This window comes from Strix uralensis, chromosome 14 (genome assembly GCF_047716275.1).
Source record: "Strix uralensis isolate ZFMK-TIS-50842 chromosome 14, bStrUra1, whole genome shotgun sequence".
Taxonomy (NCBI): Eukaryota; Metazoa; Chordata; class Aves; order Strigiformes; family Strigidae; genus Strix; species Strix uralensis.
In genome coordinates this window covers 2,227,380-2,239,601 of record NC_133985.1, presented here as the reverse complement: position 1 = coordinate 2,239,601, position 12,222 = coordinate 2,227,380, and the positions used below count along the sequence as shown (strand labels likewise).

Below are 12,222 nucleotides of genomic sequence, written 5' to 3'. Positions count from 1 at the left end.
CCCCCAGCACCCCGCTGCCTGCCCCTGCCCACAAATGAATCGGTTTCGCTCCCTCCAGCCCCAGAACTTTCCTTGGAGCTTGCCCAGGCAGGCCCAGGTAGGGGCTGAGATCATGATTATCAGATGCCTTTTGGGCGAAGGCAGCAGAACCTGTGCCACTCTGCAGCCGGAGGCAGGCCAGGGGAGCCTGCTGCAACACTCCTGTTAAAAAGCAGAGTGCAGGATCCAAGCTTCAGGGACTCAGCCCCTGTTCTCAGAGCACGGCTGCCCTTTTCAGTGCCTTCCCCAGCTCTTTGCAGCCGCTGCACTGCCGCCTGCCAGACCCCCGGCATTGTCCAGCGCAGAGCTGGACCTGGGGGACAGTCCCCCCCTGCCTGCACCCCCTGCCTGTGAGGGCAGCTGCACAGGGTGTGAGGCCGCCAGCTGTGCCCCCAACTCTGCAGGCACCTGAGGGGATTTGTGTCACCTTCTCTGCAGGGGCAATGAACCCATGGGCGATGCCTCACTGTGGCAAAGCCCATCCCAGGCTCAGGGCTCAGCAGCTGGGTGAGGAGTTGGGCAAAGCCAACAACCTGTCAGGACGAAAATCAGCCAGAGCTGTGCGCAGGACTGCCGCCACCTGCTTCCAAAGGGAGGCAGCAGAGGTGGTTCAGCCACTTTTGGGGTGTCCTTTTGGCTGCCTTGTCCCTGCTCCAATGCACTGCTGCACCCTCCATCCAAACCCTGTGCAACTGTGATGGCCAAAGGCATTTGAAGCACAGCTGCCAAGGTGCTGGGGCAGGTAGGGGAGAATTGGTCATTAAACTGACTAATGCTGTACATTGCAATTTTTTATTAAATCCACATTTGGGATTTCGGAGGTCTCCTGGCTTTGATCCTTGCTCTGGAGATGAGACTGACAAGAAGCTGCAGGGCTCTCCTCCACGCACGTGGTCTCTGTCCACAGTGGGACCAAGTGAGCCCAGGCGAGGGGCTGGGGGACACGCCAGGTGATGGCGTTTAGTGGCTGGGCACATGTTTTGTCATCGGTAGACAAGCCAGGCACAGGCATCAAAGGGATCTAAGAGAGAAGCCAGAGGTCACAGTATGGAGTCAGTGACAGAGGCAGCAAGTGGGCTTGACACCGTGGCAGTCAGGAACTGCTGTGGCTGGTGACATGTTTGTGCTCCTGGATCCATGCCCAAAGGGGGTTGAAGGGCCAAGCTGCTGAGCTGGGGCTGCTGGAGGCCACTGCCTGCCTTCACCAGGATCCCTGCCAGTGCTCAGCTTGGCCAGCTGCTGTGGCAGCCCGCTCCTGTCTGGGGGGGATGGCTGGGTGGTGGAGGCTGCTTTCCTGGCACCCCATTCCTGCAAGCACAGTTAGGCAAGCAGCCTGGCCTCCCCCCCGAAGCGTGTGGGCATCCTGGGCATGGCAGAGCCCCGCATGCCCCAGCCAGGCTCTGCGGCACCTCCTGTTTCGTGGCCACAAGCACTGAACTGGGGAGCTGCTGCAAGGGCTTCATCTCTGCCTTAGCCAGGAAGAGAGCATCCATAGGGCTGTCAGACTTTGCCAGCCCAGTGGGGCAGAGGGAGCCAGCCCATTCATCCAGCCAGCTTCCCACTCCCTGCACCTCCAAAATGTGTCCCATCTCTTGGCCTGTTAAATTATCACCTGTGGGCAGCCCAGCCTGCACTTCTGGCCTGCAAAGCAAAGTGGACCAGAACAGCCTTGCAGGGAAGAGGAGGGCAGAGAGCAGCTAGGCTCCAGGCTGTCTGCAGAAAAGGCTTCCAGCAGAGCTATTCCCAGTGCCCACCAGGGTGGCATGGAGCCCCAGGCATGCAGCGCTGCCCACCCTGAAAGGCAGAAAGGTGGCGGGACGGGAGCAGGGAACAGCTCTGGGAAGGGGAGCAGCAGCAGCACGGCAAGGCAGGGACACAGCCAGGCAACCTGGAGCAGAGGCCTCCTGCACAGGAGCTGGAGGCATTATTTACTTAATAGACATTGAAAAAGACCAAAGTTTGGAGTCTCTTGATTAGACTGGCACTCCCACATAGTTAAGGTTCAGGTTTGCAGAAAGTAGAACCAGTTTCCCTGGCTCTGGGACTCAGGCCACTGCAACTACTGGGGCTTTTACTCTCCAGGTGAGAACACACGAGGGTGCCTGTTGTCACCCACCCACTCCCATCACTGGGCACTTCAGCCCTTCCATCTTGGGAAGCACTGGAAAGCCAAAGTGCTGTGCTCCCCCTTCCCATGCCCCAGGCTTTGCTACTGCAAAATTTAGCAGCTGTACAAGAGGGATGAACCTATACACTCACTTCCTAAGCAACCCTTTGCCCAGGGAACATAAAAGCTTATTCCATACTTCAGAGCTAAATTTTAGCTGAAGTAGGCCAAAAATCTCTGCAGACTACTCACTTGTCGTGTGCTTTAGCGCACATTGTAGGAACAGAAGTGGAAAGCAGTACCTTAGCACTCCCCTTTGAAAACTGAGGTTTGACATCTGCTGAAGGGAAGGGGCCTGGAGGAAAGCAGGTTTGCTGCAAGGGGGGGAAGCCCTTTCTCTCTGCTTCAAGGATCTCTACTAGAGCCAGCATCTCACCCTGATCTCAGCTACCCTCAGGGAAGATCAGGGAAGAGAAAAATAAGTGATTTGGGAGTTATTTTTACTGCAAATTCAGGAATCAGTCCTGAATCACCCTCTGAAGTGATGCTCACTGGAATGACCCCATCCCCAGGTACCTGCAGCCACCCCAGGAACTGCTGGGATACCCTGCAAGGGAGGTGTGAGTCCACATCTCAATTTTTTAGCCAAATGCTGGCTTAAAACCAGGAATCACTCCCATTTAGATTGATCAGTGGCCAGAGTGGCTTCACTCATACCAGAGGCAGCTTTGTGTGATGAGCAGACACCCAAACATCACATCCCTCCCAGGGTACCAGCTGGCAAAGATGCAAATCTCCAGAGAAACACAAATGGGGCCGGACTGGCTGCAGGCTCCTGCACGACAGATCCTGCCACCATCCCTTTGCACCACGCTGCTCTGCTGCGCCCCAAGGATGGTACAAGCCAATCCAGCAACGCCTGCTGCGCACTCAAGATCTCTGCCACTGTTCACATATCCCACTAGGAAGGGCATGTTGCTACATGCAGTCTTCAGAGGTCTGACTCCTTTCCACCTCCGTCATTAAATGAACGACCCAAGTGTTTGTAAAAGTGTTATTTATTAGAATATTACATTGCACTTAAAAAATAAGGGAGGTCTGACCCTGTCATCTTGACCTACATGAAGAATGCAGGGCCAGACCTACAATAAATATAAATACTATGTACAGTTTATCTAAAATAAATATATAATTTAAAATGAAAAATATCTTGTTAAATAGCTGTTACCCTCCCACCCCTCCTGCACCTCAGAAAGCCCCGAGCCCGTTCTCCTCGCCTTTCACAGTTTGTTCCTCAACATGCAACACAGTGGATGGAGAGCTGCCGGAGAGCCCCTCTGCTGCCAGCTGGCCGATCCCTCCTGCCTCCGTACAGCCGCCCGGTCAGTGAGCGCCTCTCCCGAGCCGAAGCTCCCTGCAGTGACACCGCTCTCCTGCTGCTCCAGCAAGCTCCCGCCGTGCTGCGGGCTCCCAGGGCCGGCGCTGGCTCCACGGCTCTTGCCTCTTCCAGGAGGTAGAAGTGCATTAGTGCCGACCCCTGCAAGACAGCGGGGAGAGCTCACAACACAGCCCCGGGCCGCTCTGCCTGCGGCATGGTTCCTGCGTGGCATGGCCAAGGGGTCTGTCCCACCCAGCCTGCAGGAGAGCCCTCGCAGCCACTGAAGAGCCAGCAGTAGCCGTCACTCATTGCCACCCGGGAGGATGGGAGTCAGGATGCCGGGGAGCGGTGGCTAAGCATCCCGTCCCATCCATGCTTCCCTTTCAGGGACCACAGCACTTTTCCCTCTAGACACATCCACCCCAATAATCCCCAGGGCAGACAGACAGTGATGAAAACCTTGTGCTGAATCCCCTTCCCCAAAGTTCAACTCCTATGAACAGCTAAAAATCCTATCCCCAACACTACTACCAACATTACAGAAATTCTCTGAAGGCATTACATTTGTGAGGACACAAAGCACAAAGATCTTTTCTTTTTTAAAAAAAAGAAAAGTAGCTGTAATACGTAGGGGCACATCTAACATCAGGGTTTGGACCAGACGAGAGGAAGTCTGCAAGCTTTCCAGCACCCAGCCACAGCCACGTGGCCACCCCTGGGGCAGAGCACACCCCACCGCCCAGCCAGAGTAACATCGCATGGGGCTGGCAGCAAGATCCCCTGTGCCCAGCTGCAAGGCACTACATTGGTGTAAGCAGTAAGCAGAGTGGGAGTGAAAAGGAAGGGGTTTTTTTTAATATATATAAATAGAGGCAATATCTAAGGAGGGGAAGTGACTCAGAGGGTCAGAGAGGGAGCAGAACAAGTGGAAGAAAAAAACAGAAGCCGCTTCCCCACTGCCAAATGTCCCCAAAGCATGCAACGGCAGGGCAAAGCAGGGACTTCAGGTTAGAAAGCAGGAGGAGATGATGGTGGCTGGGGGTGTCAGAGGACAGGGGCTTGAGCGGGAAGGGGAGGAAAAAAGGCTGGAGCCCCACGGCCAGCCAGGCTCTTGGGCCAAATCCAGCGAGTGCTTCTCCAGGCTCAGACTGCCCTCAGTTCCTGCCTGGCTCTGGCATGGGATCCACACAGCGATCCCAGCCAGCGTGAACAAGCAGAGCCCCCAGATGTCCACCAGCCCCACCACTGCCCTTTGCCTGGCCAGGCGCTCACCTCGCCAGCACCTGGCATCCTCAGTGATTCACAGTGATGCCCAGCTTGATTTTCTCTTCGTTTTCTACATCGTAGACACCCCTCTTGTGACACCTGTGAAGCCAAGCAAAGAAATGCTCAGAGCATGGAGAAGTCCCTGCCACCCTCCCCTGCATGTGGTCTTCCCAGGGACACAGATCCAACAGCTCTGCCCCATCCTGCTCACCTGAGCATCAGCAGGGCTGCTATGATGACGAGACACAGGGAAGACAGGACAACAGCAACAACAGCCAGTGCCGTGGTATGGTCGTACGCGCTCGGGGGGTGCTCCACAGGCAGCGAGAGGCCGTGGCATCTCTCTCCATGATATCCTGGCTGACATCTGGGGGAGAAGAAAAGTCTTAAAGGTTGGTGGTGACCAAGCACAGAAGGTCACTGGGTTTGTGGTGATCAAGGACAGAAGGTCACCGGGTCCCTCACACCCCCATGGAAAGCAGCTGCCTCTTTGCTGAGCTTTAGCAAGGGCCCTACCCCTTCCCCTTTGTCCCCCTCCCCTGAGCTGGGAGGTCTGGTGTCACCATCACCTCCCTGGTACTGGTAGATTACGTTTCTCTTGCCCTAAGCACCAAGTGAAGACTCCTAGAAAGGTTGAACTCCCCCAATTAGAAGGCAGTGGGGTCTGTGCTCTTCCCAACCATCCCTGGGCAGAGCCGGGCTGCCCAGACCGTCTCTGGAAGTGGGAAGTCCCACACAAGGGAGCAGAGGGGCAGCTGGACCAGACCTCAGCACTTCCCTCAGAGCAGGATGTCCCCGCACACCCTGCCAGCCAGAGGTGCCACCTCCCTGCAGACTCAGGAGGTTACTCACGTAACAGAAATAACATTCCCCAAGAGAGCTGCAAGGCTGCCAAACCTCCCTGTGAGTCAAAGCGCACTGATGCAACCAGATATATATATATATCTCGCTATATCCAGTGCCATGGACCCTCAAGCTTATCTCCAAGATAGGGTCTCAGCCCAGCCCTCCTGCCCGGCTTGCAACAACGCCATGTGCCAACATCACCTCACAGCCACGGCACCAAGGCTGGGCACAAGGCAGAGGTGCAGGACCCAGCCTGGCACCATCCTCACCCCACCCTGCATTCCAGGGACAAGCCCAAGGAAGCAACGACGAGGAGACCCTGTGACACCGGCGTCCAGCCACCAAGAGCAGCCACAACCAAGTGACACTAGCCAACACAAGGCCTTATTATCAGAGGGGACAGGAGCAGTTGGCCACTGTTCCTAAAAGCCATGATGGCTCTGAGGGGATGTCACCCAGGGATAGACCACCAGGCTGGAGAGCCCCAGCTGGCCCCTGGCCCCCTCCTGCTTGCCTGTGTCCTGGGTACTCTCACGGCCCCAGGGATCTGGAAAGGGCAGAGAGGTGGTCAGGGGATGCCTGGGTGTCCCAGTCCCAGGCAGAGGGTGCTGCACCCCACCAGCCAAAGCTGAGCCAGCAGAGATCTCCTCTTGCTGGCAGTCCCAAGCCCCCCATGCCAGGGCCCAACTCCATGACAGCTTCCAGACAGCAGGAAACTAAGTGGTTCAAGGAGCTATGCAGAGCCTGATCCCTGCAGATTGCAGGGCGTGAGATCTTGTGGGCACCATAAGCCAGGGAGCTATTATCTTCCCCAGGCTCTGGGCACACTGCTGGGTGGCTCAGAAGATTGATAGCAAAGAACAAAGCCTCTTATATATCTGCCAGCTCAACTCCTGCCCACGTCAGCAGGGATCAAATGTGCACCCCTGGGTATTTCCCACAGTAGCAGTGCTGGATACAGGTGCCCCAGCAGCAGGCAAACGCTTTCTCCTCCACGTGCCTCAACTAGTCCCTGCTCTCTACCTGCACTCCAGAAGGGATACACAGCCCTGTCCTTCACCAGGGCCAAGGGACAGTTTGGGTATGGCTTTGGCAGACTGTCCTCAATCCGCCTTGCTGGTGCCATGGTGGAGGCGTCCTCCTGCCTGCACCAGTGCATCCTGACAGCCACGGGAGCCCCGAGCTCAGCCAAGGCTGGCAGCAGTGCGGGACAAGGGCTTACAGAGTCAGGATGGGGTCTCACAAACCAGACCCGCAGAAGACCTTGGCTGTGAGACTCCCAGCCCCTGCTCACCACCCTCTGAACCCCCACTGCCACAGGTCTCCGCGCAGCAGCTCTGCTGGAGCTCGCTGTGCCAGCAGGGGATGCTGGGTCTCAGTCTACAACGGATTTTGGTGGGGGATGGAAATTCCTCAAAAAACACAAGGAAGAGGCCAAGTCAGAGCCGTCCCTGCATGGATGGGGAACATGCACTAAAAATATCTCCTCTGCTCTTCCTCTGCCCGGCCTGGAGAATTGAAGGAACCGTGACTAAGGCTCCCCCGGCACAGGCACACGCCAGCAACTCACATGCAGGATGGAGCTCCCAGCTCTCGGATATATTTGCATTCTCCATGAATACAGAAATCCTTGTACTTCCGCAGGCATGGGTCTCTCTTCTTTCCCAGACCTTTGCCTTTTCTTCTTTTATTCCCGTTCCCTTTTTTCTTGGGAGTAACCAGGCCTTGAGGCTTTGACAGGAAAGCAACTGGAAAACAATTTGGGAAGACAGCAGTCAGATCACCTCCGTGCGTCAGCCGAAGAGAAGGCAGAGCAGCAAACCCTGGGTTGCTGCAGCCAACTCAGCCCTGGCACTCCTGCAGCCTTTTGTGCAGCGATCTGCCCCCGAGCAGAGGGGGCTTTTTTCCATTTTTTTTTTTTTCCAGCTTCTCACAAATATCATGGCCTTTCCAATTCATAAGAACAATTCTCAAGGAAAGAAAGGAATTGGGGCAGGGAGGAGGGAACAGAGCTTTATGCATCTCAAATGTTACTATTGTATGCACCAGTTTCCACTGAACACAGAAAATTGCTAATTGCCCCTTTATCTGGCTTTTATTTCCCTGATGAGTGCAGTCTTTTGTAAGACCCTATTAATGGCTCTGATGGACTCTCCTTCCTGTGGGTACAAGGATGCCTTGTGCACCCAGAGCAGGATTAAGAGAGCAAGCCTGGCTTAATTTTTGGTTTTGCAGAGCCAAAGAGGGGGCAAGGGCAGCGTTCCACTTAATTACAAAGGTATGTTTTAATTGTGGTGCAGAGACTGGTGGCTCTTGGTGCAAAGCCATCTCTGCTGGGTTGTGGGGAACCAGAGCACCGAGCTCCTCACCTGGACACAGACCGAAACCAGCAATGTTATTGCCATAGTTTTAAGATGTGCAGATGCCCAAAAAATCTGTCCCCAGCTTAATCTCGCAAGGTACCGAGATGCTAGAGAGCGCTCACTGCTCTGAGAGAGACTTTTCAGCTCCCCCCAAACCATGGCACTGAACTGCAGTGAGCCTGAGGAAATATGAACTAAGCCCTGTGCTGCTCGGGGAGGAGAGCGCGGCTGAGTCTAACCCGGCGAGCTGTAACCTGCCTAATTCATTCTCAGCCACTTCCTGACGAAACCAGCGCCGCTCGTGCGGCAGCACACCAGTTGCGCACCTAGCAAAGTTATTTTGTGATTTCAACATCATTCACGCTATGCCTGGAGAAAACTGATACTCCAGGAAACTCTGACTTGGAGAAACCCCCAGATCCGGGTGAGGCCCAGGGCTCTGCCCCAGGCTGGCAGCAGAGGCTGTCCCCTCCCCTGCAGGTTATCTCGGAGCTGCAGCCAGAGGACACACAGTGCTGCTGATCCCCCCAAGCCACTCCGCTGTTACCACCCTCCCTTAGGGCAGCCTCAGAAGATTTGGAAGGTCTTGCTGGTAGGAAAACTGGTCCAGCCCAGGTGGGCAGGGGGATGCTGCTGCTCTCCCCCTACCCAGACACTCTAGGGGCTGTGGCACAGAGGAAGGTGCCTTCAACACAACAGGCAGATTTTTCTGACCATAGCTCAGCTCAAGGCATCGAGAGAGTTCCGAGAGGCTGCAGCCCCAGTACCCAATATCCCCATTCCCTCAGGCTGTCCCACAGCCAAGGGTCAGCAAGATTGCTCGCTCTAGGATGGGGTCCCCTCCTCAGGGGGTGCACAGAGCAGCAAGCTGGAGCATCTCCCTCCCAGCAGGAAGGGTAGCAGTGTTCCCCGGGGGCTGCATCCCCTTGCACGTGAGGGGGTCAGCCCAGTTTTGCAGCACAACCAGAAAGAAAAAAAAAAAAAGGAAAAAAGGGAGGATGAACTGTACAGGGCAGAGCATGCTCCTCCTGGTGCCAGGTTACTGATCTCAGCATGACACACGTGCAAGGCACAGGTACAGGTCGCCCTCCTCAGACCTGTCCCACCCCCACAAGAGTCCCCGGGACACTCTCTGGTCCTGAGCTGGGGGAGAGGAGTCAAGCATGAATGAATGCCCAGCGAGCCTAACAGAGCAGCAGTGTCCCCACCGCCCCCGGAGCGGGGCTGCCGGCTGACTAACCCTGCCTAGGTATGAGGAGCAGCCGGGTGTAGGCGGCGGGTGAGTCACAGCGATCCCCTCGCTGCCGGCCACCGTGGCCACCATCTAAGAGGCATCATGGGGCCACCGGCCGGGGGCTGCGCACCTGCAAGCGGGGGCTGCTGTGCCCCTCAGAAGGGCTCTGCCTCCCATCTGGCCGAGCAGTTGGAGGCACAGGAATCCTCAGGAGCCCCTTGCCAGGGACTTCAGGGACACGGAGAGCCCCTGGCACAAGGCGAGGAGCTGCCGAAGCCCAGTTGCTCCGTGCTAGTAGCCCAGGGGCTGCCCCCCGCAGGGCTGCTGCCGTGGGCACCCGGTACCGGGGGCTCCCCCGCAGCGGACCCAGAGGTGCTGCCGGGGCACCCGCGGGGCTGAGCCGAGCCCAGCCCGGCCCCTCCGCGTCCAACCGCCCCCAGCCCGTCCCGCGCCCCCCGCCCCGGCACCCACCGCCCCCGTTCCCGACCCCCAGCCCCCCCCCCAGCGGCTCCGCCCGCCCGTACCTCTCGGCAGCTCGCTGAGCTCGTCCCCCGAGGCCGCTCCGCCGCCCTCCTTCTCCGCGCTGCCGCCGAGCAGCGGGGCCGTGGCCGGGACCGCCGCCCCGCCGCCGCCCTTGTGCAGCACCTCGTTGTGCAGCTCGTCCCGGGCCGGCCCGCCCGCCGCCGCCGAGCACACTGCGGGGAAGGGCTCGGCTCAGGCGGGGCGGGCTGACCGCCCCCCCCCACGCGGGACGGGCGCCGGTTTTTCCATCTGCACCCGCACGGGACCGGGACCGCGTTGCCCGGGACCCTCCACCCAGGACCTGGGTCGGGGCCGCGCTGCTCGGTCCCAGGACCCTCCGCCCGGGACCGGGACCGATTTTTCCGTCTGCACCCACCCGTGCTCGGGACCGGGACCCTCCCCCCGTTGCCCGCGCCCGGGACCAAGCCCCACACGCGTCCAGGACCCCCCCCCACGTGCCCGGCGCTGGGGCCGCGTTACCCAGGACCGGGGCCGCGTCCCCCGTGCCCGGGACCCCTCACGCCCCCGTACCTGCCGCCAGCAGCGCGTGGATCAGCACCGCCCGCCCGCCCATGGCCCGCGGGCACACGCGTCCCAGCCCCGCTCCGCTCCGCCCGGCCCCGCTCCCGCCGCCGCTCTCCCGTGGCGCGGCCCCGCGGCCGGTAGAAGGCTGCGGGCGGCGGGGCGGGGCGGAGCGGGGCGGGGCGGGGAGGGGCTGCCCGGCCGTCCCGCCCCCGAGAAGGGCTTCCCCGGCCGCCGCGGGGGGGGTCCCACCGGCCGGAGCCCGTCGTGATGGGGGGAGCCTTGGGGACCCCTCGCTCCAGGACTGCCGGGGGCGGGGGCCGCACAGGTGCCAGCCCCCCTGTCCCCAGTCCCCCTGTCCCCAGCCTGGAACACCCAGCGCTGTGGGCCTGGGCTGCGTGGTGGGTGCCCGGGAGGGGTTGATGATCCCGTCAGGGCTGCGCTGAAGCTATGGAGGGGAGGACATGGCTTCGGGAAAGCAGACTGGAAACTTTATGGACTGGTCTCTGGTAGAGGAAGAAGAGGGGGGATCCCTCTGTGCAGCCGTGGCATGCTGCCGTAGCGGGGAAGGGTTTGGGAGAAGCAAGTGCACCCTGCAAGAAGAGCATCAGGCAACAGCCAGGACCTCATGGTTCAGAGCTGAAACCTCCTCCTCTTGTCCTTGGTGATGGGGTGGCACCCACATAGGAGACAGACTTCCAGCCCCTTGCCCCTGGTGCTGGGAGAGGGGTGGCAGTGACAGCCTGAGATGATGGCAGAGACTGTTTTTGTCCATGATGCCACCTTTGTGCCCCAGTGAAGACGCTGACTGGTTCAGCCACAGCTTCATCTCGCTATCCCCTCCTAGTCGGCCACTGTCCTTGTCTCCTCCATGCCAGCCTGTGTCTGTTGTGTTCGAGGCTGCCAGCACTTCTCTGTCCCCTTCACCACGCTGGCAACTGCTTGTTGTGTTTGGCCTCATCCTCAGCCCAGGTGATGGCCCAGAAAACGCTGCTGACACAAGTGCCAGTCGAGTGCAGAGTTAGTCCCAGCTCACGTCCGGGTCAGCTGCGGCCCATGGCTGGTTCCTGGAGGTCCCGAGCCCCCAGCCCTGCTGCCGGTTTGGGTTCTGCAAGGCATGATTAAATATTCCTGCCATTGTTGTTGGCGTCTCCAAGGAATACCACCGGATTTGGCAACCACTCCCCCTCACACCCTCCTTCTTGCTCAGACTTGACTTTTGCAATTGTTTGCTGGATGTTTTTCCTTCCACCTCCTCCGGCTATCAGCAGCTCAAAAGGCTTTGGCAGCAGAGTGAGGTGGGTCAGTGGTGGCCAGGCTGAGGGGCTGCGTCCCTGGGGAGTCCTGTGCGGTGGCTCCCGGGCAGGTCCCTGCATGGGGATGGGATTTTCCCCCCTGCCAGGCTGGGTGTGCGCGGGCAGCGTTTGACGACTGACCTGCACCTCGGGAGGGGGAAGCACCGGCTCATGTCAGCTGCCAGGGGGGTTGTTGGCACAGAGGTCTGGCAGCAGGCAAAGGTGGGGGGTTGCAGGCTGCCATTCCTCCCTGCCTCCCACTGCCTCCTGCTGCCTGTCTCCCTGCCTCTGCCTTGCTGCCTTCTGTTGCCTGTTCCCCTGTGCCTGCCACAGCCTCCCTTGCCTCTGCCTCCCTCTGCCTCCTACAGAATCTGCAGCTGCCCCCTGCCCACCTCCTGCAGCCATCCACAGCCTCCCTGCCTGCACCCCGCTGCCAGCCAGGCACCGTCCCATGCCGGGGGCTGTGCTGGGGCAGCCCCCACAGGAGGGAGAGGTGGACCCCCAGGAAGGTTTGGGTGTCCCAGAGCCTCCCTGGCTCTCCTCACCTGTGGTCCTGCTGCCAAGGGTCTCCCCGTGGTCCCCAATCCAGCCAAGGTCACGCCCCCCCAGCCACTGTGGCACCTGCCTTGGGCACACACTGGTATCGCAGA

At 59.1% G+C, this 12,222-nt stretch overlaps 1 protein-coding gene across 1 annotated transcript; it reads right to left on the bottom strand.

Annotated features, from left to right (window-relative positions):
• Nucleotides 1–3,188: 3,188 nt before the first annotated feature.
• HBEGF (heparin binding EGF like growth factor) lies at nt 3,189–10,379 on the bottom strand. Its single transcript, XM_074883871.1, has 6 exons — nt 10,287–10,379; nt 9,758–9,928; nt 7,207–7,384; nt 5,002–5,157; nt 4,797–4,889; nt 3,189–3,683 (listed from the first exon to the last, which is right to left on the bottom strand). Exons 1-5 carry the CDS (start codon nt 10,327–10,329, stop codon nt 4,817–4,819), a joined length of 621 nt encoding a protein of 206 aa, XP_074739972.1. The 5' UTR covers nt 10,330–10,379; the 3' UTR covers nt 3,189–3,683; nt 4,797–4,816.
• Between the last annotated feature and the right edge of the window lie 1,843 nt (nt 10,380–12,222).